The sequence below is a fragment of the Mirounga angustirostris genome, unplaced genomic scaffold (assembly GCF_029215605.1).
Source record: "Mirounga angustirostris isolate CCGP_5_RB_7025 unplaced genomic scaffold, mMirAng1.0.hap1 SCAF_6, whole genome shotgun sequence".
Taxonomy (NCBI): domain Eukaryota; kingdom Metazoa; phylum Chordata; class Mammalia; order Carnivora; family Phocidae; genus Mirounga; species Mirounga angustirostris.
Window position 1 is genome coordinate 28,598,538 of NW_026991714.1, and position 25,320 is coordinate 28,623,857.

General features: G+C 53.2%; 1 protein-coding gene across 1 annotated transcript; it reads left to right on the plus strand.

The window, feature by feature from the left end:
- Positions 1 to 18,607: 18,607 nt before the first annotated feature.
- On the plus strand, positions 18,608 to 25,320 carry TNNI1 (troponin I1, slow skeletal type). Its single transcript, XM_064594025.1, has 7 exons — positions 18,608 to 18,632; positions 20,129 to 20,170; positions 20,813 to 20,944; positions 21,575 to 21,664; positions 22,794 to 22,970; positions 23,900 to 24,009; positions 24,943 to 25,320. Exons 3-6 carry the CDS (start codon positions 20,819 to 20,821, stop codon positions 24,005 to 24,007), a joined length of 501 nt encoding a protein of 166 aa, XP_064450095.1. The 5' UTR covers positions 18,608 to 18,632; positions 20,129 to 20,170; positions 20,813 to 20,818; the 3' UTR covers positions 24,008 to 24,009; positions 24,943 to 25,320.

Here is a 25,320-nt window from a genome sequence, read left to right on the forward strand (position 1 = left end):
GTACTTAACATGCAGATCAGATTTTGTGACTTGTCATCATCCCACATCTACTCCCAGCTTCAACTCCTCCTGCTGTCCCCAGCCTAGTCCTTCACACACTAGCAAGAGCAGACTGCCCATAATTCCCCACACCCCACGCTACTGTGGCATTCCTTGGGGTATGATACCCTTTCTCCTTGGTTTCCTGATGAACTCCTGTACTTCTTAAAAAAAACTAGCTCAGGCGTTGCCTCCTTGGTGAAGCTTCTTTTGAGCCCCCCCCCGCCTTTTTTTAATTTAGGTAGGCTCCATGCTCAGCGTGGAGCCCAATGTGGGGCTCGAACTCATGACCCTGAGATCAAGACCTGAGCTGAGATCAAGAGTCAGATGCTTAACCGACTGAGCCACCCAGGCACCACTTGAGTCCTTCTTTTTTTTAAAAGATTATTTATTTGACAGAGAGAGACACAGCGAGAGAGGGAACACAAGCAGGGGGAGTGGGAGAGGGAGAAGCAGGTTTCCTGCTGAGTAGGGAGCCCAACCGGGGCTCGAACCCAGGACCCCGAGATCATGACCTGAGCTGAAGGCAGATGCTTAATGACTGAACCACTCAGGCGCCCCCCACCTTGAGTCCTTCTGAGAGAATTCATCACACCTTGTCAGTGCTGTAATAAAACACATAGTTGTTGTATGTATAACAAATGCTTGGGAGTGTTTTTTAAAAATTTTTTTATTGTTATGTTAATCACCATACATTATATCATTAGTTTTAGATGTAGTGTTCCATGATTCACTGTTTGTGCATAACACCCAGTGCTCCTTGCAGAACGTGCCCTCTTTAATACCCATCACCAGGCTAACCCATCCTCCCACCCCCTCCCCTCCAGAACCCTCAGTTTGTTTTTCAGAGTCCCTCGTCTCTCATGGTTCGTCTCCCCCTCTGATTTCCCCCCCCTTCATTCTTCCCTTCCTGCTATCTTCTTCTTCTTCTTTTTTTTCTTAACATATATTGCATTATTTGTTTCAGAGGTACAGATCTGAGATTCAACAGTCTTGCACAATTCACAGCGCTTACCAGAGCACATACCCTCCCCAGCGTCTATCACCCAGTCACCCCATCCCTCCCACCCCACCCCCACTCCAGCAACCCTCAGTTTGTTTTCTGAGATTAAGAATTCCTCATATGGGGCGCCTGGGTGGCTCAGTTGGTTAAGCGACTGCCTTCGGCTCAGGTCATGATCCTGGAGTCCCGGGATCGAGTCCCGGGATCGAGTCCCGCATCGGGCTCCCTGCTCGGCGGGGAGTCTGCTTTTCCCTCTGACCCTCCTCCCTCTCATGCTCTCTCTCTCATTCTCTCTGTCTCAAATAAATAAAATCTTTAAAAAAAAAAAAAAAGAATTCCTCCTATCAGTGAGGTCATATGATACATGTCTTTCTCTGTTTGACTTATTTTGCTCAGCATAATACCCTCCAGTTCCATCCACGTTGTTGCAAATGGCAAGATCTCATTCCTTTTGATGGCTGCATAAGCTTGGGAGTTTTTTAATATATTCATGTGGACAACAAAGCAGGAGATGAACGCTATCTTCTGTGTGCCTTTCAGTCTGGATCATGAAGAATTCGCACTGATCAAGGTAGGGGGAGAATAACAGGGAGGGTCTAGCAAGTGTGTATTTCACCCCAGGCTGAAACTCCCAAATTATTTTGAGCTGATTGTGCACGAAGGTAGAGGTGTTGATGAGTATAAATATCATTTTGTCACAGGCTGTGAAATATCTTGGCTCCCTGGCCTCCACAAGGCATCCTGAGAACCTCAATATCCTTAAATAGCAGAAACAGTAGTAGGAATATTCATCCTTCCATACCTTTATTCCTTGCCTACTGAGGAGTCAAGAAATGGTCCATTCACTCCCTGCTTCACACTGCCCTCTAGTGTCGGCTGCCTTGTCCTGCAGTCCCATTTCCTCCGCTTCATCTCTGGCGGTGCCAGAGAGGAGCCGGGGCTGGAAGGAGGCTCTATAAGGCCTTGGAGTCAGGTGTACGTGCACGACAGCTTCAGGCATTACCCCCTCCCACGTGGATCTTTGAATGGGTTTTCAGAGGGTTTCTGAGTTCCCTGGAATTGGTGTGTATGAAAGCTTGTGACTTTCAAAATGTTGGTTATAGGGGCGCCTGGGTGGCTCAGTCGTTAAGCATCTGCTTTCGGCTCAGGTCATGGTCCCAGGTTCCTGGGAATTGAGCCCCGCGTTGGGCTCCCTGCTCAGCGGGAAGCCTGCTTCTCCCTCTCCCACGCCCCCTGCTTGTGTTCCCTCTCTCGCTTTCTCTCTCTCTGTCAAATAAATAAATAAAATCTTAAACACAACAAAACAAGACAAAACGTTGGTTATGAATGCTATGGATTTCAACAGTTTTCAAAAAAGTTCTAAACCCCTCAAAAAGTAAAGAACCACATAACCGCTTAGATCCTCCAAGGAACTTCTAGATTGCAGGGAGACCTCACCTTAAGAAAGATCAACATTGTCAAAGCACCTATATTGGGGTTACAGTAATTGCACTAAAAAAACACTCCTGTCAGAGACGCTGTATTTGTTGCTCTCCAAGCTTTGTACTGCGGTTGACCCAGATTACCAGGTGTGAACAAGGAATGTGCGCAGGGAAGTTTCTGCAGGTGATGGATAAGGAAGGGCCTGGGACTAGACACACTTTTGATAGTTTATCATCTGGGTGAAGGGGTGGGGGAAGAGATAAAATGGAAAGGGGTTCACATTCTCTTTAAGTTTTCACAATGGATCTCATATACATAGTTGGTAGGTACCACAAAAAGTCACACACACACACACACACACACACACACACAACTCCCTCTGGTGGCAAGGAGGAAAACTTCATCTCCAGCTCCTATGAACTAGGATTTTACCTCCTGGGAATACGGCGGTTAATGCCAGTTATCTCATACAAAAACACACAGAGGACGGAAATATAAATCACAGTTGCACAAACTGTTTCATGCACTTTCTTGTGAAAATTTCCCTAACTTGTCATTTTAGGGACATTTTATTAAACCGCAAAACCATAAAATCCCCAGAGCTTACTCACAGTGGCCAGTCCTACCTTTAATAACTTGGATATTATGAAACTTACTGATTCCTGTCACTGGCTATCATTTGACAAAATTAAAAATCATACTTCATTTTTTCTTGATCATTTTTGTTTTTTTAACTTTATTTTACAGGTAAAATAAGTGAATCAGGATAAAATAATAATCTACTAAAAACATAGAATGGTGGTTTCCAAATTTGGGGGGTTTAAGACCCCTTTACATTCTTTATTGAGAAGCCTATACACTTTTTGTTTAAGTAGGTAGTAGTTGTCAATATTTACCTTTCTAAAAACTAAAACAGAAAATTTTAAAATACTGGTTAATCCATTTAATAACTATATTAATAACCCACCTTACATGTTAATATAAATAAAATATTTTAATAAATATATTATAAATCACATAACAGAAATAATATAAATAAAATGAATTATCATTATTTGTTTTATTTATTTATTTTTTAAAGATTTTATTTATTTATTTGACAGAGACACAGCAAGAGAGGGAACACAAGCAGGGGGAGTGGGAGAGGGAGAGGCAGGCTTCCCGCTGAGCAGGGAGCCCGATGCGGGGCTCGATCCCAGGACCCTGGGATCATGACCTGAGCCGAAGGCAGACGCTTAACAACTGAGCCACCCAGGAGCCCCTATTTTGTATTTTGATAAATCCTTTCAGTGTTTGGCTTAATAGAAGCCAGTTGCGTTCTCACATTGCTTCTGTAGTCCATCTGTTAGAATGTTTTGGTTGAAGTACATAAAAACATCCACCCTTATACAGATGTGTAGTTAGAAAAGAGAGTATTTTAATAGCCTTTTCAGAGAATTGTGGATAGTCTTCTATATTAAAACTCACCAGGAGTGCCTGGGTGGTGCAGTCAGTTAAGCGTCTGACTCTTGGTTTTGGCCCTGGTTGCAATCTTGCGCTCGTAGTCTCCAGGTTGTGGGATCGAACCCCAAGCCAGGCTCTGCACTCAGCACCGAGTATGCTTGGGTTTCTCTCTCTCTCTCTCTCTCCCTTTGCCCCTCCCCACTGTGCGCTCTCTCTCTCTAAAATAAATAAATGAATCTCACCAAGAGGGAGGTTTTTTTTTTTTAAATTAAAAAAAAATTCTTTTTTTAAAATTTATTTGCGAGAGAGAGAATGAGAGACAGAGAGCATGAGAGGGAGGAGGGTCAGAGGGAGAAGCAGACTCCCTGCCGAGCAGGGAGCCCGATGCGGGACTCGATCCCGGGACTCCAGGATCATGACCTGAGCCGAAGGCCGTCGCTTAACCAACTGAGCCACCCAGGCGCCCCGAGGGAGTTTTTTTTTAAAGTTTAGCTACCATGTGGAATCTGAAACCATACAATGAAGTTTTCATAGTCTGTTACATTGAAATCCAATGTATTATGTAGCACTTTTTTTTAAAGATTGATTTATTTATTTGAGAGAGAGCAAGAGAGACTAAGCACGGGGGGGAGGGGCAGAGGGAAAGACTCCCTGCTGAGCACGGAGCCCCAGAAGCGATGTGGGGGACCCTGAGATCATGACCTGAGCTGAAACTAAGAGTCTGCTGCCCAGGTGCCCCTCTGTCCCAGTGTGAAAACGGGGAGCGGGGTGCATGTAAGCTCTGCTCTCAGAAGGAGGCTCGCCCAGCCTTGGGGTTTTGGTGAGGTTATTTCATCCTGGCTTGGGTCTTTTTTTTTTTTTTTTTTTAAGATTTTATTTATTTGCGAGAGGGAGAGAGAGCGAGCATGAGTGGGGGGAGGGGCAGAGGGAGAAGCAGACTCCCCGCTGAGCAGGGAGCCCAATGTGGGGCTCGATCCCAGGACCCTGGGATCATGACCTGAGCTGAAGACAGGCTCTTAACCAACTGAGCCACCCAGGTGCTCCCTGGTGGGCGTCTTAAAGGAACTTCATTGGAACCTCTGATCAGGAAGTCCCCTTCCTGGTCAATTCGGTCCCAAGATTCCTGAGACACAGTCATGGTGTCATGGCGTGGGGGCGGGTGTGAGAGAGGGTGAAGAAAGAGGGCTGGAGCCTGCAGAGGGGGGTTTGGAGCAGAGTGGAGAGGGGAGGAGGAAGCTGGCCAGGCCCTAGGTGCTCACCAGGCATTTAGGCAGGGCCCTTTGTCTGTGTTGGCGTCTCTTCCCCTGACGTTCCTGGCCCCAGCCTGGACATGGTGTGAGGAGGTGGTCATAGTCTGGAGTGACCTCTGAGAGGCTCAGTTTACCATCAACAAAGGTCCAGCTGTCCAGCTGTTGTTTCTATGTATGTCCCAGCACATTGTTGGAGGGGAGAGCGGTTCATCACCTATGTCAAGGTCAGTAAGTGGCTGCTTCTCCCAGGGGGAGGGTGCCCAGACCTCTGGGTGCCAAGAACTTGAACAAGATGGCTTCCCAGACAGCCCTTTCCCTGTGCCCTTAGCCATGAGCACTCCAACCTTATTTCAGGACCCTGGAGAACAAACAAAGATTCTCCTGAGCCCTGAGGGCCAATTTCCTGCACTGTCTTTGGTCAGAAGGCTTCTCTCTGTGTTGTCCATTCATTTATTCAACGAGCATTTATTGAGCACGTACTATGTGTCAAGCACTGTGCTGGGCACTGAGGATGCAAAAATGAGTAAGACATGGTGTCAACATTCAAGTTTGTCCAGGATAGTAAAATGTGACTTCAAAATTCTGGGTTAAACGCAGGGAAAGAGGGACACGTGGGGGCTGTGGAGCCTGGACGAGGGCTCCTAATGCAGTCTGGGGTGGTCTGGGAAGGCTTTCTGGAGGAGTCAACATGCTGCTGAGATTTGGAGGAGGGTAGGTACAGTGGGCCTGCGGTGGGGTGGGAGAGAAAGGCCTTCCGAGAAGCCTCTGCTGCTCCAGGAGCTTTGAGTAGCTCTGTGTGGCCGGAGCTAAGGGAGTTTGGAAGCCAGGGAAACTTCAAGAGTGAGATCCCAAAGGGCATGTAACTTGATTACGGGGTTTGCATTTCATCCTGAGGCCACTGATGGGAGAAATGGGGAAGTGACACGACTCTGTCTTTGTTTTAGGAAGATGGTTCAGACAGCAGGGGGATCCTGGAGAGGCTGCAACCAAGCCGGCCACACGTGGTGGCCCACGCTGACAGAGGCAGGTCGGAGATCCCGAGCAGGGAGCAGGACCGAACACGGTGCTCCGCTGATCGTGGGGAGCGGGGGAGGAGAGGAGTGGTGGATGACCCCGGGATGTGGGGGTTGGCTCAGGGGTTGTGCCTGTGCCTGTGAAGGACAGAAGGAGGGGCAGACGTGGGGTTTGGGTTGGGACCCAGGTGTGAGGAGGGGCTTGCCGTTGGCTAAGCAAGCGCGCATGGCAAACAGGCAGTGTTGGCCCGGGCAGAAGACACAGATTTGGCACCAGGGCAGGAGAGCGGGCTGGGTTCGGTCCCCACTGACTCACCGTCCCCTCTTAGCCCTGGGACTAAGTTCAGCCCTTTGACAAAGAAGAAAATAATGTCTTCTGCAGCTGGGAAGAAGGACTAGAGGGAAAGCAGTGAGCCAGAACCAGGACCCAGGAAACCCGTGTCCAGGTGCCCAAGCCTGGCTTCCGGGCCCCGAGGCTCACTGTGGTATCTCCAGGGCCTGGATGAATGGATGTGGCTGTGTGGGGACCTCCAGAGTCCCCTGGGTCTGGAGCATGGGCGGGGGTGGCGGGAGGACAACGGCAGGAGGCGGGTCAGGGTGGTTCTGGGCTGTGTGTCACCAGCTCTGCTGAGGGGTGGCGCAGGTTGAAGTCAAGCCATTGACCCAAAGGGTTGTGTCTGTCCACACTGGGTGCCTTTTCTACTTGGTATAACTATAGTAGTTCTGAAAGTATCGGTCCCTAGGCCCGCAGTACCAGCACCACCTGAGAACTTGTTAGAAATGCACATTTCCAGGGCACCTGGGTGGCTCAGTTGGTTAAGCGACTGCCTTCGGCTCAGGTCATGATCCTGGAGTCCCTGGATCGAGTCCCACATCGGGCTCCCTGCTTGGCGGGGAGCCTGCTTCTCCCTCTGACCCTCCCCTTCTCATGTGCTCTCTGTCTCTCTCATTCTCTCTGTCTCAAATAAATAAAATCTTAAAAAAAAAAAAAAAAAGAAATGCACATTTCCAGGCTCTGCTCATGACCTGCTGAATCCGAAACTCCGGGGGTAGGGCCCAGAGTCTGTGTTTTACCAAGCCCTGCAGGGGATGCTGATGCACTCACTACAAAAGTTGAAAACCATGGGGCTAGCAGAGGCCTGCTCTTTTGACACCGTGCTGCACCTGAGCCCCATCTCCTGCCCCGCTCCGCAGACAACTTTCTCAGCAGGAAGGGAAAACTGTACCTGGAGAGAAGTGGTGCGATGCCTAGAACCAACTGAGCTGCGCAGACAGGAAGTCCTGTGCAGGAGATGGGTGTGGAGTCTGGGAAGGCCTCCGGGAGGAGGTGGCTTCCAGCAGGGACTCCATCCACTGACTGAAAGCAGAAGAGAGTAACGTTTCTGCTTCGGAAGATGGCAAGCTCGAAGATACAGAAGTGGAAAGCCAGGGAATTCGGGCGGGAGGCAGGAATGGACTCACGTGGCTAGGACGGAGGGGCAGGCAAACTGGGAATTGGGCAAGAGAGGCCTGGCTGGAGACAGAGGTGGGGCACATTGGGGGAAGGGTGGAAAGGGGGAGGGGGAGGCCGAATTGGGGAAGAGACACAGTGAGCTGGCTTCTGGGTTCCAGCCTTGCTGACTGCTCACATGCCACTTATTTATTTATTTATTTATTTATTTATTTATTTATTTATTTATTTATTTATTTTTAAAGATTTTATTTATTTATTTGACAGAGAGAGAGACACAGCGAGAGAGGGAACACAAGCAGGGGGAACGGGAGAGGGAGAAGCAGAATCCCTGCCGAGCAGGGAGCCCGATGTGGGGCTTGATCCCAGGACCCTGGGATCATGACCTGAGCCGAAGGCAGACGCTTAACAACTGAGCCACCCAGGTGCCCCACTTTTTTATTTTTTAAAGATTTTATTTATTTATTTGCCGGAGAGAGAGAGAGAGAGAGCCCACAAGCAGGGAGAGCTGCAGGCAGAGGCAGAGGCAGAGGGAGAAGCAGGCTCCCCACCGAGCAAGGAACCTGACACAGGACTCGATCCCAGGACCCCGGGATCATGACCTGAGCTGAAGGCAGACGCTTAACCGACTGAGCCACCCAGGTACCCCAGCTCACGTGCCACTTTGAAAAGAATTTGTTTCTAGTGTGGGGTCCACCCCTGGTTTGCCAGCTCACTGTCCACCTCCGTCCCCCACATCCCCTCCCAACCCTACAGTCAGCCCCAAACTCCACCTGCTTATTATGGAATTTCTGGAGAAGGGACCTGTCGAGGCCTGGGCTGGCTCCACGCTCTTGGGTGTGAGGGTTTAGCTGGCAGCATACAGGAGGTCTGGGGTGGGAGTGGGGGTGGCCTTTGGTCCCCCTCCTCCATCATAGCACTGGACTGGCAGGGGAACTGAGCAGATGGGCTGAGAAGGACTCAGGGTGGGCAGTGCTGAGCTGGAGGAGAAGGGTGCTCAAGGGAGGACACAAGAGGTTTGGGCAGGGTGTGGGAGGAAGTCAGGGGTGTGTGAAGATGGTGGGGAGGTGCGGAGCTTTGAAGGAGGGAGGGTGAGAGATACCTGCTGTTGAGCTGGAGGTCAGCCCCTCTCTGCCCAGGCCCGGAGCCTGCTGGGGCCCTCCCTGCCATGCCTCTCCCCAGCTTCTGGCCTGCACAGTGGTGCTGCGCCCGTCACCGGCCCCAGCCAGGCCTCCTCGGAGGGGAGCGGAGGGCCTCCTCCTAAGGGTATCTCGGCACTGAAAGTACAGGCTAGGGGCGCCTGGGTGGCTCAGTCGTTAAGCGTCTGCCTTTGGCTCGGGTCATGATCCCAGGGTCCTGGGATCAAGCCCTGCATCGGGCTCCCTGCTCAGCGGGAAGCCTGCTTCTCCCTCTCCCACTCCCCCTGCTTGTGTTCCCTCTCTCGCTGTGTCTCTCTGTCAAATAAATAAAATCTTTAAAAAAAAAAAAAAGATTTATTTCTTTTTCCTTCTGCCTTCGGCTCAGGTCATGATCCCAGGGTCCTGGGATCGAGCCCCGCATTGGGCTCCCTGCTCAGCGGGAAGCCTGCTTCTCCCTCTCCCACTCCCCCTGCTTGTGTTCCCTCTCTCACTGTGTCTCTCTGTTAAATAAATAAAATCTTAAAAAAAAAAAAGATTTATTTCTTTTTCCTTCTGCTTTCGGCTCAGGTCATGATCCCGGGGTCCTGGGATAGAGCCCCGCATCGGGCTTCGGGCTCAGCGGGAAGCCTGCTTCTCCCTCTCCCACTCCCCCTGCTTGTGTTCCCTCTCTCGCTGTGTCTCTCTCTGTCAAATAAATAAAATCTTAAAAAAAAAAAAAAAAAAAGAAAGTACAGGCTAATACCATCTGTTGCTACACTGCTGCACCTCTTACAATTAGGTAGATAGAGAACAGCTCATCAAAGCATCACTTACAGTTTCTAAGGTTGGAATGAATTACATGGGGCTTTGGGGGCCCAAGGCTGGTCCATTCCATATTCCTGGTAGAAAGCATCATGCTGCCTGAAGACACGCATGGCCCGTATTCACGGAGCGCTTGCTGTGCCAGACGACAGGGGCAGGGCTGGTTCGGGAGCACAGAGACCTGGGTGCTGGTCTCACCTCTGACTCTTCCTTGCTGTGGGGTCTTGGGTGAGTTGCTTCATCATTCTGAGCCCCCACTTTCCTCATCAGTAAAATGGGGTTGATGATGGTGCCTATCTCAGAGTGTTACCTTGAGGCTTCAGTGAGAATATCCTCCGAGCTAATGTTTGTCAAGCATTTGCTTTGTGCCAGACGTTGGCAAAGCCCTCCGGACACGTTACCTCACTTGGGCCTCACAGTCACACTCTGAGGTAAGCACCATTATTGTCCCATTTTACGGAAGGTGGAGCAGAGCCTGGGAAGGGCTAAGGGTCTGAGGGTACACTATTGAGCAGTGCTAGTGAGCTGTGTGTCGATTCCCTGGGCTGGGCCACGTGTGTAATGCCACAGGCATTAATGGTGACACTAGGTTGTGGCAGCAAAGTGAAGGGTGATTACTTTTGGTTCTTTGTTCCTTCTGCTCTGGCCTCCTCAGCCCACAGCCCGGCCTCCTCTCAGAACTTGGCTCCTGGAAACTGGCCCTGGATCAACTGCTGGGCTTAAGGTGGGCTGGGGGGAGGAGGCCGGGAGGGGACTGGCTGCCCCCGAGGTGATGGCCCGAGTGGTGTGGGGGAGGGCGTGTGGGGGCAGGGCTGCCTGGAAGGCAGGCTGAGCCTTGTCACTTGCTAATTTGGGCTCCTCTGCTTCCCAGACAATGCCAGGGCAGTCGGGCTGACAGGTGTCGCCACTGAGGGGATGGGGCCCTGACTCCACAACCCACGGCCTTACAAGGCTTAGCTCCTCTGGTCAGACACTTCCTTCCTTGCCCTGTGGCCTCCCCAGCTCTGGGACATTGGGAGCCATGGGACCAGAGGCTGGAAACCCCTCCAGGTTTTCTCCCCTCACCTCACCTACCCCGAATCACTCCCTCTTCCTGGATTGGCCCCTTTCTCCCTGGATCTGGCGAGTCCTGGTTCTCGTTCCTTCTCCAGCAATCTTTCTTCTGTTTTCCATTGAGCTGGAAAGTCTTGGGAGAGCTGAGAGGGTACAGACCACATGGGCCCTGGTCAAGTCCGCCTCAGACTCTCCCTGAACTTCAAAAGGCGCTAAGGGAAGGCCATCAGCTTTGCCCCAGGGAGGGGGCGTCCCCAATGAGGCCAGGCTCTCCCTCGGGCCACGGTGCACCCTAAAGCCGGTGTCCGAATGAGGAAGCTGAGTTTCAGAGAGGACACTGCAGCTGGGTCAATCATGGTGACCTTACATTGGGTTAGAGTCTAGAAGGCCTGCAGCAGGGTCAGGCTAAGGCAGGCATGGAGGGCCAAAGCTCGATTCACTGGCTCAGTATGGGGGGGCGGGGTTGGAGATGAAGCCGGATGAGGTGTATGAACAAGATCAGCCTGAGCATTTCACACAAAGTTGTTCACAGGATGGATCACAAGAGGGCGAGTGCAACCTCACATGTGAGAATAGAGAGCCAGAAGATGAAGGTTCTAGTAGGTTAGGGCTGGGGCCGCCAGGTGCAGCGTGGGGATGATTCCGCTCACGTGGACCTTGGAGCAGGCCAGGCCGGGCCACAGGGGCCATGAAGCTGTGGGGCGCCGCTTTCCAGTGCACGCTGAGGGCACCTGTAGGCCTCTGGCAGCTGTGAGGGTTAAAGGCGAGGCCAGGGTTAGAGGAGAGTTAAAGGAGGGACGGTAGGATGAGAACTGGGGTATAGTCAAGGGGACGGAGCGCCGGGCTGGCCGTCAGGAGACCTGGCCCACTCATCGTGTGGCCCCTTCTCTCTGGGCCTCTGTGTCCTCAAGGGCAAGGTGACTGCCCTGGACGGTTTTCCTGCTCTGACATCCTGTGATCCTGTCAGTTCAGAGCTGACTTCCAGGAAGGCCAGGCCCTGGTGGGCTGGATTCTGGCCAGGGATGCGTGAGGGTCTGCTCCGGGCTGTCAGGCCCAGGGGACACTGGACCTGAGCGCCCCCAGGTCCCGAGCACGGCCTGAGCCGTGAAGTCCCGGGCTCGCGAATGTCCAAGGCATTACAGAACATATTAATGTCTGCTGTACCAAATTGCCACAGCCCCAGTGATTCGGAAGAACACAAGTTTGTTATCTTACGGTTCCGGGGGGCGGAAGTCCAAAATCAGCCTCACTGGCCTAACAGACAAGGTGTCGGCAGGCCTGCTTCCCTCTTGAGGCTCCGAGGGGAGAATCTGTTTCCTTGACTTTTCCAGCTTTTAGAAGCTGCGTGCATTCCTTGGCTCAAGGTCACGTCCTCTGTCTTCCAAGCCAGCCCCACAATAGCATCTTCTCTCTTTTTTGATCTTTCTTCCTTTATCAGGTGTCCTACTACCGACCCTGGTCCTAATGCCTCAGTCTGATAAGGACCCATGTGATTAGATTGGGCCCCCATGGATAATCCAGGATAATTCTTCAACTCCAGTTCTTTCATTTCATCAGATCTGCAAAGTGCTTTTTGCCATATAAGGTAACATATTCACATTTTGTTCATTAGGACATGGGCCCCTTGGGGGGGGGCCATCATTCAGCCCACCACAGGGAGTTCTGCCTGGGGGTCTTACAGGGCCATGAGGACTGTTTCTGGCTCTGTGTCTGGGGGTCACCCCTGGCCAGGTGGGTGTTTGTGTGAGACACAGCCTCAGAGGTCCCTGGACAGTGTCCCCCGCTCCACAGGCAGAATGGGAGGTGGGCAGATAAGCACCAAGCGGGGGGTGACCTTTAAGGAGGGTGACAGTGAGTGGGGAGGCCAGGAGAAAGGCTGCAGAAGCACACTGGGCTGGGGCAGAGAGTGGGGCCCAGGGCCGATGTCATCCAGCGGTGGCCCTTCAGCTGGGTGTGGGCAGCCTCCCGCCAGAGATCCCCAGCCTTGCAGGCAGACCCCGGAGGCCTTTGTCTCCAGAGTGGTCCCCACTTGAAAGAAGACTGGGGCAGGTGCAAGGACCACAGGGCAAAACAGTCTCATTTTTGAAGGTCACTTGTGAGCAGACAGCAGGAAAGAGGCTGACAGGTTGCGGTGGATGTGAGGATGGAGAGTTGGACCACATGGTGTGGAGGGATGGTGTCGATGGGGTCTGGGATGAGGGATGCCGGCCCCACTCTGTCCCATCGGGGACTGAGCATGACTAACACCCCAAGGCCCTCAGAGTCCATGATTCGTTGTGGTCCCTGCAACCCTCTTTTGTTCTTCCATTTGTCAATGTTTTTTTTCTTTTTTCCCTTCTAAAAAGCAGAATAATCCATGCAGATAATTCATTTATTTTGGTGCATCTTAACTTCTTGTAAGAAAGTTCTTGTGTAAATTACAAACATGGTTAAGCCAATGCAGTAAACTCCAGTAGACTCATCCCAACCTTCACACCCCTTCTCTGACCTCCTGCTATTCCTGGGTGGATGCCTGTCCCTACTGTCCATCCCAGCCCCTCCACCCAGAATCCTATGCCTCCAAGCCCTACAACTTACCCCGCCCTGTCCCTTCTCCCTGGCAGCCTTCCAGCATGGGGGTGTTCCCAAACTGGCCTGAGCAGAACCAAATTAGAGCAGCCTCCGTTGGGCACCAGAATGGCAGTGTCCAAAGGGCAGGGTCTTTGAGCCCTCTGTAGGCACTGTGCGTGTGTCTCCTTAGGACACCCCTGTCCACCAGCTCTCTCTCCCACCAAACAGGCAGCATGGTAGAGCTCCCTAACCTCCTGCTGGTTGTGAGGCCTCTGGCTGGCCTCCAAGGGGGCTCAGTATCCTGCTTGTCCTGTCTCAGCCTGGGATCCTGGCCCAGGAGATGACCAACGATAATAGCCCCAGGATTAACATAGCAGGCATTGTCTTTCTCTGACTATAGGGTGGGTATTATGTGTTCATCAACTGTCCTAAAAATACCCAGTAAACAGGTGCAGCCTCCACCCCACCAGCCCCCTGGATTCTGGCTGGAGACAGAGGGTAGGACAGGGGAGAAGGTGAGTTAGTCTCACTGAGTTCCAGGCATGGGATGTGGGGTGCCATTTGGAACCCGGGAAACCTAGATTCCCGGAAACCTACTTGGAGGGGGGTACAGAGCATCCACAGACCCTCAGACCTCCCTGAGCATAAAGGTGGACGCTACAGCTACCAGCACCTCAGCTCAGCCCCAGATCACTCCCTGGAGTCAGCCTGCAGCGCTGTTGACGTCACCCCCAAGCCCAGGTATCCTCCTAGGGCACGTGTACCAGAGTCGCATGAGAGCCCCCAAATCCAGTCTCTATTCCTCTTAGGCTTTTGGAACATGGGCTCAGGAGTCTGATTTCCACAGTTCCTTGTGAGAGATGTAGGTCCGAGAGACAGTTTTCCTGCCCCCAGCCCCTGCTGGGCACCCCCAGGCCTCCCAGTGCCCCCCTCCCCCCCCCCTCCCCACCCCAGCCAGAGCCCTGGGCTCTGCCCTGGGCCCGTCGCTGCTCAGTGCCTCATCTGGTCTGGCTGCTCATTCTCTCCCTTCTTTGGCTTGCGACCCCCTAGGTGGGTGCTGGTTTGACTCAGTCGGTGGCCTCTGTGTGCACAGGATGTGTGTGTCCCCCTGAGCCTGGACACACGTGTCTTCAGGGCATGCCTGCTGTGTGTCAGCGTGTGTCTGCTCTGTGGGGGGGGGGGGGGGGGAGGAGCAGCGGGCCTGTTCTATTTTTACTGGCCAGTTGCTGTGGCCCATAGTTTTCATAGCCTCCCCTCTGCCTGCCCCTCACAGTCTGCGGTCCACAGCGAGACACAGGCCAGCCCAGCTCACAGAGCCTGAACGAGGTAAGTGTCTGCAGCCCAGGACTTTGGATCTAGGTTGAGCCCTGAGAAAGAAACTGGGGCTTGAGTTAGAGGAGACAACCAGGGCGTGGAGATGGAAGAAGACCTGTATCATGCATGGCCTGTACCTTTGGGTTGGCTGAGGGAACAGTTCTAAGATGCTCCCACAGTGTTTTATCCTGTGGAATGACCTCTCTCCTGCAAAACTGTTACTGGAGGTAAAATCCCCACTGCCCATTTTCAGGCTAAGAGCCAGGAGCAGAATTTACGCCCAGGCTGCTCAAGGGGCCCCGGGGTAGAGCCTGGGGATTATGTTATACACCAGGCTGCCCAGTAGGTCCCGGAGGGAGACGGCGCCTAGAGGCAGGGGGTGGCATTGGGAATCAGAGAGCGGGGGCGGCGGAGCTGCGTTGGGAAGTTTAGGAAGAGCCTGGTGAGCAATTAAAGTGGGCGATGGCTGCAGCAGAGGACAAAGAAGGTGCTCTGGTGTGTGGGACTTGGGGGGAGCCTAGTAGACCAGATCCCAGCCCCTGCGGACTGAGGAAACCATCTTGCCTCTTTGTTCTTGGTCTCCGAGGGGCGTGCTTGGCTCCCCTTGCACGCCCATCTGTATAGCAGGGCAAGAGTGGGTGAGGGCAGACTGCCAACCCCGCTGTCCACCGCTCCTGGCTCTGAGGAGTAGAAAGTAGTTGGTGGGGGGCCTTTAGAGGGAAGGTTGATGGTGACAGCATTTGGGGTTGGGGCATGAGAGTCTCTGAATGCAAAACAGAGGGGACCTTCTATATTGGGATCCATGGCTGGGGGTGGGGTGGGGGCTAAAGGCAGCACCAGGCACTGGGTTTGGGAGATCGTCCCACAGCGGTTCTGAGGTTAGGCTTTCCTGCTAAGAGCTCAAGACAGGGGTGTGGGGGGTGTAGGAGTACAGTGCTTGCTAATGATCAGTCAAAGAGGACTGGGATGCCCTTGAACTAGGGTCCAAGGTCAGGGGGTGGGGAGCAGAGGGAAGAACATGAGCCTAACCAGAAATTTGTGTCCCTGATTATCAGGTGTGCAAAAAGATCAGTTCCTGGCCCTATAGACACACCCTCACCCCCCCCCCCACACACTCAATTACACACAGACACTCATACGCTCAGCCTCAGTCTCCCAGTCTAGTTGATATTCCCGGTCCACCCCGCGGGGCCTCAGGGAAGAGAAAGCCTAGCTCTGAGTCAACCCCTGGTCATCCTTCACTCCCTCCCTCCAGGGGTGGATTTTCTGTCTCCTCACTTGCTACTTGTGGGGGAGATGGAATGCCGGCCCTCCAACCTCACATTTGCTATCTGCATCCTGACTTCTTATCAGGTTTCTGCTTGTCTTCCACAGGACCTGTCAAGGGGTCCCATCTGGTGGGTATCAAAGCACAGGCTGGGGACCCCTGGGCCTGGCATTTGTCAGGGGGGCAAGCTGGCGGGCAGGCCCTGCAGCTTGGCAGGAGGCCAAGGCTGGCCTGGGCCAGTAGGGCCCCATGCTGGTGACAGTGGGCTCTCTGAGGGAGGTGTGACCATGGCCAAATGCCTGCCAAGGGTGAGGCACATCCCCACTCAGCTGAGACCTGTTGCCCCCTGGGGACTGGCATCATGGCTGGGCAGTGATGACAGACAGACGGACCTGGAGGTGTTTCTTCACTGGCTAGTGTTTCTCTTTGGACTGCCTTGCTAGTCGTCCGAGGAGTGGAGCCCTCAGAATAAACAGCTGGTGATAAAATCTAATTTCAGCCAAATATCTGGGGAATTTATGGATTGGATCCTACCTCTCCCTCTGTGCCTCGGGGTGACAGCTGAGACTCTGGGGTCACACTCCCTTTCCCCCTCCTCCGCCCCAGGCCTCACCCTCCCTAGGTGGCAGAGGCAGAGGTGGGAGGCCCAGAGGGCTTTCTGACCGTTGGGGGGAGATTCAGGACAGGTGGCCGAGCCCCACTCATGGGCTGGGGGAGGAGGCTTCACGGGCACATAGGGAAAGGAGAGAATTAAGGCAGAGACAGGAGGTGGCTCTGGAATGAAATGACTGGTAGCCACTTTACAATTGTCCTTTGGATTCTGCCCTCCCCTGTACCAAACCAGGTTCCTGGGCCAAATTCAAACTCCTGATCCTGTGCTCCATGTCCCGCCCCACCCCCCCCCCCGCCCCGCCAAATGCACACAACCCAGCTCCAGATTCCTGTCCTGCCTCGCACACTTGCTCCCACCAGAGTTGTCCTTCTTCCCCTGATCTTTTGCACAATCCCCACCCTCTATTAGAATGCTTTGTCCAGGCCCAGGCAAGTTGGTGAGTTGGGTCTGGCTTTGGAGTATCCCCCTCTGCTGCCTCGAGGACCCCCTTCTTGGCCTGGGTCCCCCAATTGTCGGGACTAAAGGGAGCCCCAGGACAACACAGTCAGGGGACTTCAAACTGTGCTCCACAGCCCGGGGTCCTCACAGAGGGCCACGGGCTCCTACGTACCCCCTTCAGCCTGTGCCGTTTGCTCGGATTGCCTGAATTTGTTTTGCTTCCAAGTAAAATTTGGTTTGAACAAAAGGCTTAAGAGCTTTTTTAAGTGGACGACAATTTATCTCACCTCGATTTTTGCAGAGAAGAAAACTGGCCTGGAGAGGGTCAGGATGAAGATGAGAGTAGAAGGCAGGATTTGCCTCACCTGCTGGCTTCAGCCCCTCCGTGCAGGGCCTCCTCCCCGCCCCACCCCAGGGCTGCCCCTCACACTGCCGTCCATGTGAACGGCACCCCTGGCACAAGGACATGGCTCAGCATGGGAATAGCGCCCCCTGGAGTTGTGCCATATGGCAGTTACCTGCATTTCATCTTTGCTCTGTGCCACTCCACTTTCAGATTCTCCTCTCTCTGAGAACTTCACCCTTGTCCACAGGAGAGACTCTAAACTCAGCCTGTTGTGGAGGGCCCCATGACCTCACTTTTCAAATAGATTTCTATGGATTCCATTCTGTTCCCCATGAGGGTTGGCAAACCTTGCTGGAAAGAGCTTGATAGTAAATGTTTTAGGCTTTGCAGGTCACATAACGTTCTGTTGCATATTCCTTATTTTACAACGCTTTAAGCAACAAAAGGGGGGGGTGTGCAGATTTGGCCTGGGGGCTGTAGTTTGCAGATCCCACCCTACATACCTGTCCAATAGAGCCACTTACAGTGCTTATATTGTTTCTTTGCTTTTCTAAGATTTCTCTCTCTTGTGAGCGAATGAGTGAATGAATGAATGAGTGAATAAATGAAAAAAAGAGAGTATCAATGCACAAATATTTATCCCATCCCGACCTGTTGGAATCCATTCTGTCTGATTTCTTCTTCCTGTTGTCCGGCTCTCCCAGGCTGGGCGCTGACACAGTCCCAAGGCCCAGCTGGGTTGGGAGGCAGGAGTTACAGCTTTCCCACATTGACGCTTGCTTTGTGCCTCCAGGTGCTGCCCCCCGACCACCACCATGCCTGAAGTGTAAGTAGCCCCGTCCCTCTCTCGGACTCGGAGGAAGCCAGGCCCTTTGCTGCAGATTTCAGTCCTCTAGGGGAGGCACCATCTGTCCAAGCCCTGAAGCAACTTCCCAGGAGAACAGGTTTTAACAGAAGGAACAATCCTGAGTACCTAGGTCCCCTGTGCCACCACGTGTCCTCCTAGTCTTTGAGCAGAACCCATGCTCCAGGCTCCCTGGGGAAGACCTTTGTGGCCTCTTACAGAGTTTTTCTCTGCGCAGGCCAGATGAATTGTGTGTGCCAGGCCATGGTTCTGCTTCGGCCCAACAGATGAACAAAGCTTTGGGAACTTGCCCACAAGGCCAGGGACGGGAGCTTTCCCATGCTGGAACCCTATGTTGAGGCTTCCCGGAATCTCCAGCACTCCTCCCCAACTTACAACGGCCAGCATCTCCAGCAAGAACCTCCAGTAGCCCAGAGGGCCACTGGAGTTTTATTCTGTTCTGCTGGAACCCTTGAGCTGGTCCCCCTGCCTGATGCCTGATGTCCTTCTGGTGTATGGTTGTCACCACACCGCCCCTGCCCGGGCTCATCCACATGGTCCTGCTGTTGCATATGTCATATGAATTGTTCACACTCTGTCTTTTGCTCTCTCCTCCTGTCTTTCCTGTGGTGGATGCCTGAAGCGAGGTAAGTGGGATGTGGGGTATCTCACCCATTCTTGCTCACTTGTCTAACCCTGAGGGACCATCCTGTTTTTTTGCAGAGTCAGTCCAGTAACAAAGGATCATCATTGGGTTATTCTACCCCTGCCCAATGACCAAACATTGAGAGAGGAGCAAAGAGGTGTCCTTACACTCCCCTCAGGTCTTAGATAACTCTGACCCTGAAACAGTACTGAGAACACAGCGTGTGTCCAGTGCAGGGTTAGGAACCTCAGGGATCGGGCTCTGAACTGGCAAGGGTGGGAATTAGCAGCACTGATGGAGGGGACATTTGGCACAGAGATTCTCAGAATCACATACACCATTTTTCAATAACCATATGAATTCCTCAGTTTTGCTGAGGCTCATATTAAAGTGAGTCGCCACTGATCGATGGTCAAACGAGACGGCCTAGAGGCTCACCAGGTGGTGGGGAAACAACATTGCAAAGAAACATTTGCCATGGGTACATGACAGGGTGTAAACTGTGAGTGGCGATGACCATAGCAACAGGCCATTTCTCCCACAAGCACACTAACCTGAAATGTAGCCCAGCCTTCGCTTTAGGAGAGGAAAGGACAGACAAACCATTCTGAACAGTCAGGTTAGAAGTCACACATTCCATCCATAAAATATGAAGCCCCTTTTCTCCCTTAAAGCCTGCTCACTTCTGCTCTCCCAGCACACAGCACAGTACTAGTAGATAGCCGCTCTCTGGCAGCAACCACAATCGACGACCTATGGTCAAGAAGAGATACAAGTGCTCAGAAAGCCTCACAACCTCATTAGTTAGAGGTTGAACAGCCCTCCTTACCGTCACCTCCCCTGGAGTTGGGGGGATGCTGCCGCAAGCTAAGACTTATTAGAACATACCTAGTTGGCAAAAATATATCAAGTATTTTTAATAAGAAGAGAAAACAATATTTTTATAGCTGAGAAAGATTAATATGGATGGTGTTGACATTAAAAAAAGTTGTGATGTCTAAAAAGATACACTTCTTGATGTGTGAAATTCACAGCTTGTTTCTGGACACGACAGATCATCAACGTATTGGTATATTACTATCCAGAGCGCTAAGCAGGTGCATCTGTTTCATGCTTTTCAAAGGATTTGCACGTCCATGATGTCATTCTGTCTGTAATAATTCTGTGAACTGAGGAAGGTGGGTCTCAGCATCCTTATTTATAGATGAGGAAGGAGGTGCCCACAGAGGTCACATGACCCACACAGGATCCCACCAGCACTAGAAGCAGGATCGAAAGTGAGGGCTTCAGCCTCTAGGTCAGGGTCAAGGTCACTGACTACAGCATTCCTTGAATTTGAGGGGTTAAATCACAAAGATGAGGGGCCTTTTAAGGGACCCTATGGCGAGGATTCTGGGTAATCATGGTGAACCTGGCAGGCACGCATGCTGGCCTAGACCAGATTTTCAGTTCTGCCACCTCTATCTCACCACCTGTCTCTCCCCTTCTCACCCTCAGAGAAAGCCCAAGATCACGGCCTCCCGCAAACTCTTGCTGAAGGTGAGGCTTTGGGCTGGCTCTGGGGGGACATCCAGTGGGAGACAGAGGGGATGCGGTGCAGACTCTGCGGGGGTGTGGAGGGTCGGGGGAGGGTGAAGACGAAGGAGGCCTAAGTGAGGATGATGATGAGGGAGGCTGGCCATTGCCTGGAGCCGGGTGGTCAGCGAGTGGAAACCTGAAACTAGGGAGACCTGGCTCCTGCCCGGGTTCTTGAGGGGAGGCAGTGACCAGCTTCAGGGTGGTAATCCACTGGTGGCGGCCGGAGGGCCTTGCTTTATCTTGGCCAGAGTTTCTCTCTTTGGAGCTCTGTGGGCCAAAACACGCCCGAAGTGGGCACGAGGAGGACTGTGAGGGAAAACAGCTCCAGGGTCCGAGAGATGCTGTGTGTGGTGGCTCAGTGTTTGTTCTTCCCTGGCCCTGCCTATAGGCAGCACACACATCTGCAGGCCTCGGGACCGGCTCATTCACACGCTCCCAGGGCTGCCTGGTCGGGGCCCTGACCAGTGCGAGAGGACTTGTTGCTTGTAGGGCCAGCAGCAAGAGCCGGCTCCAGCCCGGGGTCCTCCTCCCCTCATGCCCTGATGCTGGGTGGGGAGCACGAGAGCCCTGGGCTCCTGGCTCAGCAGGCTCTGTCCTGTCCAGAGCCTGATGCTGGCCAAGGCCAAGGAGTGCTGGGAGCAGGAGCACGAGGAGCGGGAGGCTGAGAAGGTGCGCTACCTGGCCGAGCGCATCCCCACGCTGCAGACCCGCGGCCTGTCCCTCAGTGCCCTGCAGGTGAGTCTGTGGGGCTGACCCCAGGGCCTGGGTGGCAGGAGCCTGCACTAATACCAGAGCTCTGGGCTCTGTTCCTTTTCAAGGGGCTCTTCCCTTACATGGTCCCATGTCACCGCATAGGCCCCTGGGAGGTGGTGCTGGTAGATTCCATTTCGCAAGTGCGGGGAGGGAGCCTCAGGACTTGTCTATCCTTTCCCTACAAATAGGTTTTTAATGTTTGAAAAACACTGATAACTGTTTCAATGCCAGCAACTGCAGAGAAAAGAGACTGGAAAGAAATACACCAAAATGTCACCAGGGGTCACCTCCCACTGGTGGCATCACTTGTTATTTGTAGTTTATTCTTTTTGTTTCATACCTAGCTTTCACATTTTCTGCAACTCGCTTATATTATTTTTATCGTAAGAAAACTTTTTAAAGAAAACAATGACATTCCGAAAGGAAAACAAAGGGCTTATGCAGGGAGCTATCAGCAGCCATGAACCTCAGAGAGAAGGGGTGTATCAGCTCCTTTCCAGAATGCAGGTTTTGCAAAGGCACTGGGCAAAGAGGCAGGAAAGGGAGGCTGCGGTCCAGACGACTCCTCTCTCCTCTTTTCTGTTCCTGCCTGATTAACCTGGCTTCCCCCAGGACCTGTGCCGGGACCTGCACGCCAAGGTGGAGGTGGTGGATGAGGAGAGATACGACATTGAGGCCAAATGCCTCCACAACACCAGGGAGGTGAGCTGGCAGGAGGGGAGGGCACGGCTAGCACAGGCTAGGTGCATGGTGGGGCGATGGGCGGGGGGGCCGGGACGTGGGCACCCTCCTTCTGCAGGGTTTCACAAGTGGCCACTTGGGAAGCTCTGGTCCCTCCACTCCAGCCCCATGGGGCTGGAGATGGGCAGAGAGAGGATAACCACACAGATGAAAAACACAAACTTCCTCTCAACCTGCCACAGGGGCTCTTCACCTCTTTGTTCACCCACACAAACAATCACATGCTAGTTAATAACATCTTCCCTTTGTGAATGGCTTTCATGTGCATTGCATCCTTTGATCCTCCCTACACGCGTGTGGATAAAGGAGGTGCTATTACCTGCACTTTACAAAGGGGGATGCTGAAGTTCAGAGAGGCTGAGAACTTTGGTCCGGGTCGCACAGTGGTGGTTGTGGGAGCAGGGCTGGTCGCTGCCCCCCACTGCGGTGCTCAGCGCTCCCTCGGCGAGCTGACCCTGCTCCCATGTGGTGGGGCAGAACGTGGAGGGCAGAACCCCTGCTGCTCTCGTGGGCTGCTCCTGGGTGCTTGTTCAAGCAGGGAGGAGGGGAGGGGGCGGGATCAGAGACCACTCTGTTCCTTCCCATTTCTCCCCGGAAGGAATGATGATTTGTGGCATCATGAATCTTCCCAGAATTCCCTCCAGAGATAGCACCCTAGAAATTTGATCCACCCCACTGGACTTAGGCTGTGCTCTCAATGAACTGCTTTGAAGGCTCACGGGGAGGGACTAGTTAGAAGCAGGAATGGGGCCCCAGGAATAGGAGGAAGCAGCCCACACTCCAAAGAGGGCTTTCAAACCAGACTTGTGCTGAGTTTGGTGGGGCTGCCCCATCTCCTCACGTAACCATGACAGAGGTGGCTAATGGGCTTTATCTGTCCGTTTACTCATTCATTCGTTTATCAACAAACACGTTGTGGCTATTCTGAAAGTGATGGGGGGGTCTGAGTGTCCCAGAGGGTCTGGCCTGGAAGCTGGAGAATGAATGTGGGGTGTAGCTTTGGCTGGGACCCTAGAAGTCTGAGATCCTCAGGAAGGGTGCTCTGGGGGTGCTGCCTCTCCCGTGAGCCCCTGCTCCTTCTCACCTGCAGATTAAGGACCTGAAGCTGAAGGTGCTGGACCTCCGTGGGAAATTCAAGCGTCCACCACTGCGTCGGGTCCGGGTCTCAGCTGACGCCATGCTCCGGGCTCTACTGGGCTCCAAGCACAAGGTGTCTATGGATCTGCGGGCCAACCTGAAGTCAGTGAAGAAGGAAGACACAGAGAAGGTGAGGACCCCTCTTCTCAGAACCTTTCACCCCTGTCCTATCACCTGTCTCTCTGTCACATAGCCTCAGGCAGGGGCTCCTGTTGGAGGCCAGACAGACTGCTAGAACATTCTAGAACCCTCTGGGAGACCAGTGATGAAGTCTTGTGATTCTGTCTTGGGAGAAAGAAGACTTGCTCCCTTCCCTCAGGCTGCTCTCAATCTGAGAAGGAAACCGGGACCTAGAGGAAGCCAGACCAAGCAATAAAGCAGAAACTGCACCCAGTGTGAAGAGAATGTAGAGTTGGGGTGACCAGGGGGATAGTGCCTTCTGTCACTACTGGGGAAAAGAAGACAGCAGGTCATTGTGGTCATAGGACACACGAGCACAGACATTAGAGAACTGAGTTCAATCACTCATTCAGCAACAAATCACTCAAAGCTGATTGAACTCAATATATGTGCTCAGAATGGATGGGCTCTAGAAGGAACATGAATGAAAGACGTGGTCTCTGGCCCAGAGAACTTCATAAAGAGAAGAGATGGCAGGTAGTATGCGGGTAAAATGGAAAACGAGCCAGTTTAGGGAGGAGGTAGGCTTCTTAGAAGAGGTGGCCTTGAGCACCAGACCAGGAGGTTGGCGTGGGTCTGGAGGCAAGGCTGGGCTGTGGTTCACTGGGGTGGGAACTGGCCCCGGCATCCCACTGTGATCATCCAGAACTCCCAGCCGACACAGCTTCCTTCTTCTAGTGGAGCCTTAGCTTTCCCGTGTCTACCCCAAATGTGTCCTTGGACCTCCCCAGTTGGGCAGGGGTGTTGGGATTCCCTCTTTTCGAAGAGGCTGACTTTCCCCTCACCTAGTTGCTCTTGTGCCTGGAGGGCCCCCCGCTGCCCTCCAGCCTGCTCGGTCTCTGACATGTGCGTGTGTGTGTGTGTGTGGCCCCCCAATAGGAACGGCCCGTGGAGGTGGGTGACTGGAGGAAGAACGTGGAGGCCATGTCTGGGATGGAAGGCCGGAAGAAGATGTTTGATGCTGCCAAGTCTCCAACCTCACAGTAGAGGTACCTAGAGACCAGCTCCCTTTTTCTGGGGCCCACCAGAATCTAACAGATAATAGGGGCTCCAGGATGATGGCTGGTGGGTCAGGCCCAGTGTGGTGCATTGATGGGGGTCAGCTCTGGTCAGCTTGGTCCTGGCTCCAGCCCCTGGAGACCTTGGGCACATCATTTCTGCTTTGGGACACTTTTTGTTCCCCTCGTCTGTAAAACTGGAGGTTGTATCAGATCAGTGTTCTCCAAGTGTGGTCCTCGGTCCAGGAGTATCAGTTCCACCAGCAAATGATCTGGCTTGACCCGTGAGCCCTTGAATCGGCAACTCGGGGGGGTGGGGGGCAGGGCGGGGACAGCCCTCCGGGTGATTCTCCCGCAAGACCTTGAGAGCCACTGGGTTGGATGATCCCTGAAGGCCCTCCAGCTCTGACTTTCTCAAAGTCTAAGCTTTTAAAAACACCTCCTGGTAAAGTACCCCAAACTCAGAGTCCCTGGTCCCAGGGGGTTCTATTCAGAGAAGACAAGACCAGCCCTTCTCTGAGGAAATTGCTGGAGAAAGCAGCAAAGCGAGGCTGCATAAAAGCCCCACGGGAGTGCTGAGGGGCTGTGCAACAGGACAGGGGTCTGGCGCGTAGCCCTGGTACAGGAGGAAGAGATGGGCAAGTGTTAGCAGATACAGGAGAAGGGTGTGTGCGTTGTAAGGCTGAGGTGGGACTTAACCAGCCGTGGTGGAGGAGCCACAGTGTGGACAGCCGTGGCAGGGGTTCCGAAAGGGGAGGGGAGGGAGCCCGGGTCCTGGGCTGAGAGGCTGAGGCTTCATAGGAGCCCCTCTGGATGATGGTCCAGCCCAGGGTGGAGGGGGTGGGTGCTAGGGGTGAGAAGTCCCAGAACTGTATGTCCCACGGGGAAATCGGTAAGATGGCTTCTGCCTCTTTGTCCCTACAGGCCGGCTTGCTGCGCTGTGCTCTGGGCTTCCGTTTGCGCTCCTCCCTCCAACCTGGCTCACCTACCTCTCTGCATCCCACCCGGCCTTTCTGGAGCCTCCCATCCTGTTCCCACTTCTCCCCTCCAGCCTAAGTGTCCTCCTCTGGAACTGGGATTCAACAGACACCCAAGAGGACAGAGAGCAGTGTCTGAAGACCTCATCCTGGCAGGGTGGAGACCCCGGCCAGCCGCGGTGTAGCCAAGCTCAGGAGGAAGAGGTGTGAGAGCACCTTCCCTCTGGCCCCTTGCCACATCCCTCCACTACTTCTGTGACATGTAGAGTGCCCCCAGGTATCACAGCTTTTCCATTAAAAACCAGAGTCCTGGTCATTTCTGTAA

What these genes read in the sequence shown, in the direction of transcription:
- TNNI1 (XM_064594025.1), top strand. Translation starts at nt 20,819, where the DNA reads ATGCTGGCCAAGGCCAAGGAGTGCTGGGAGCAGGAGCACGAGGAGCGG. An exon ending in GCCTCCACAACACCAGGGAG is followed by an intron (nt 21,665 to 22,793) that starts GTGAGCTGGCAG and finishes TCTCACCTGCAG; the next exon opens with ATTAAGGACCTGAAGCTGAA. An exon ending in AGAAGGAAGACACAGAGAAG is followed by an intron (nt 22,971 to 23,899) that starts GTGAGGACCCCT and finishes GCCCCCCAATAG; the next exon opens with GAACGGCCCGTGGAGGTGGG.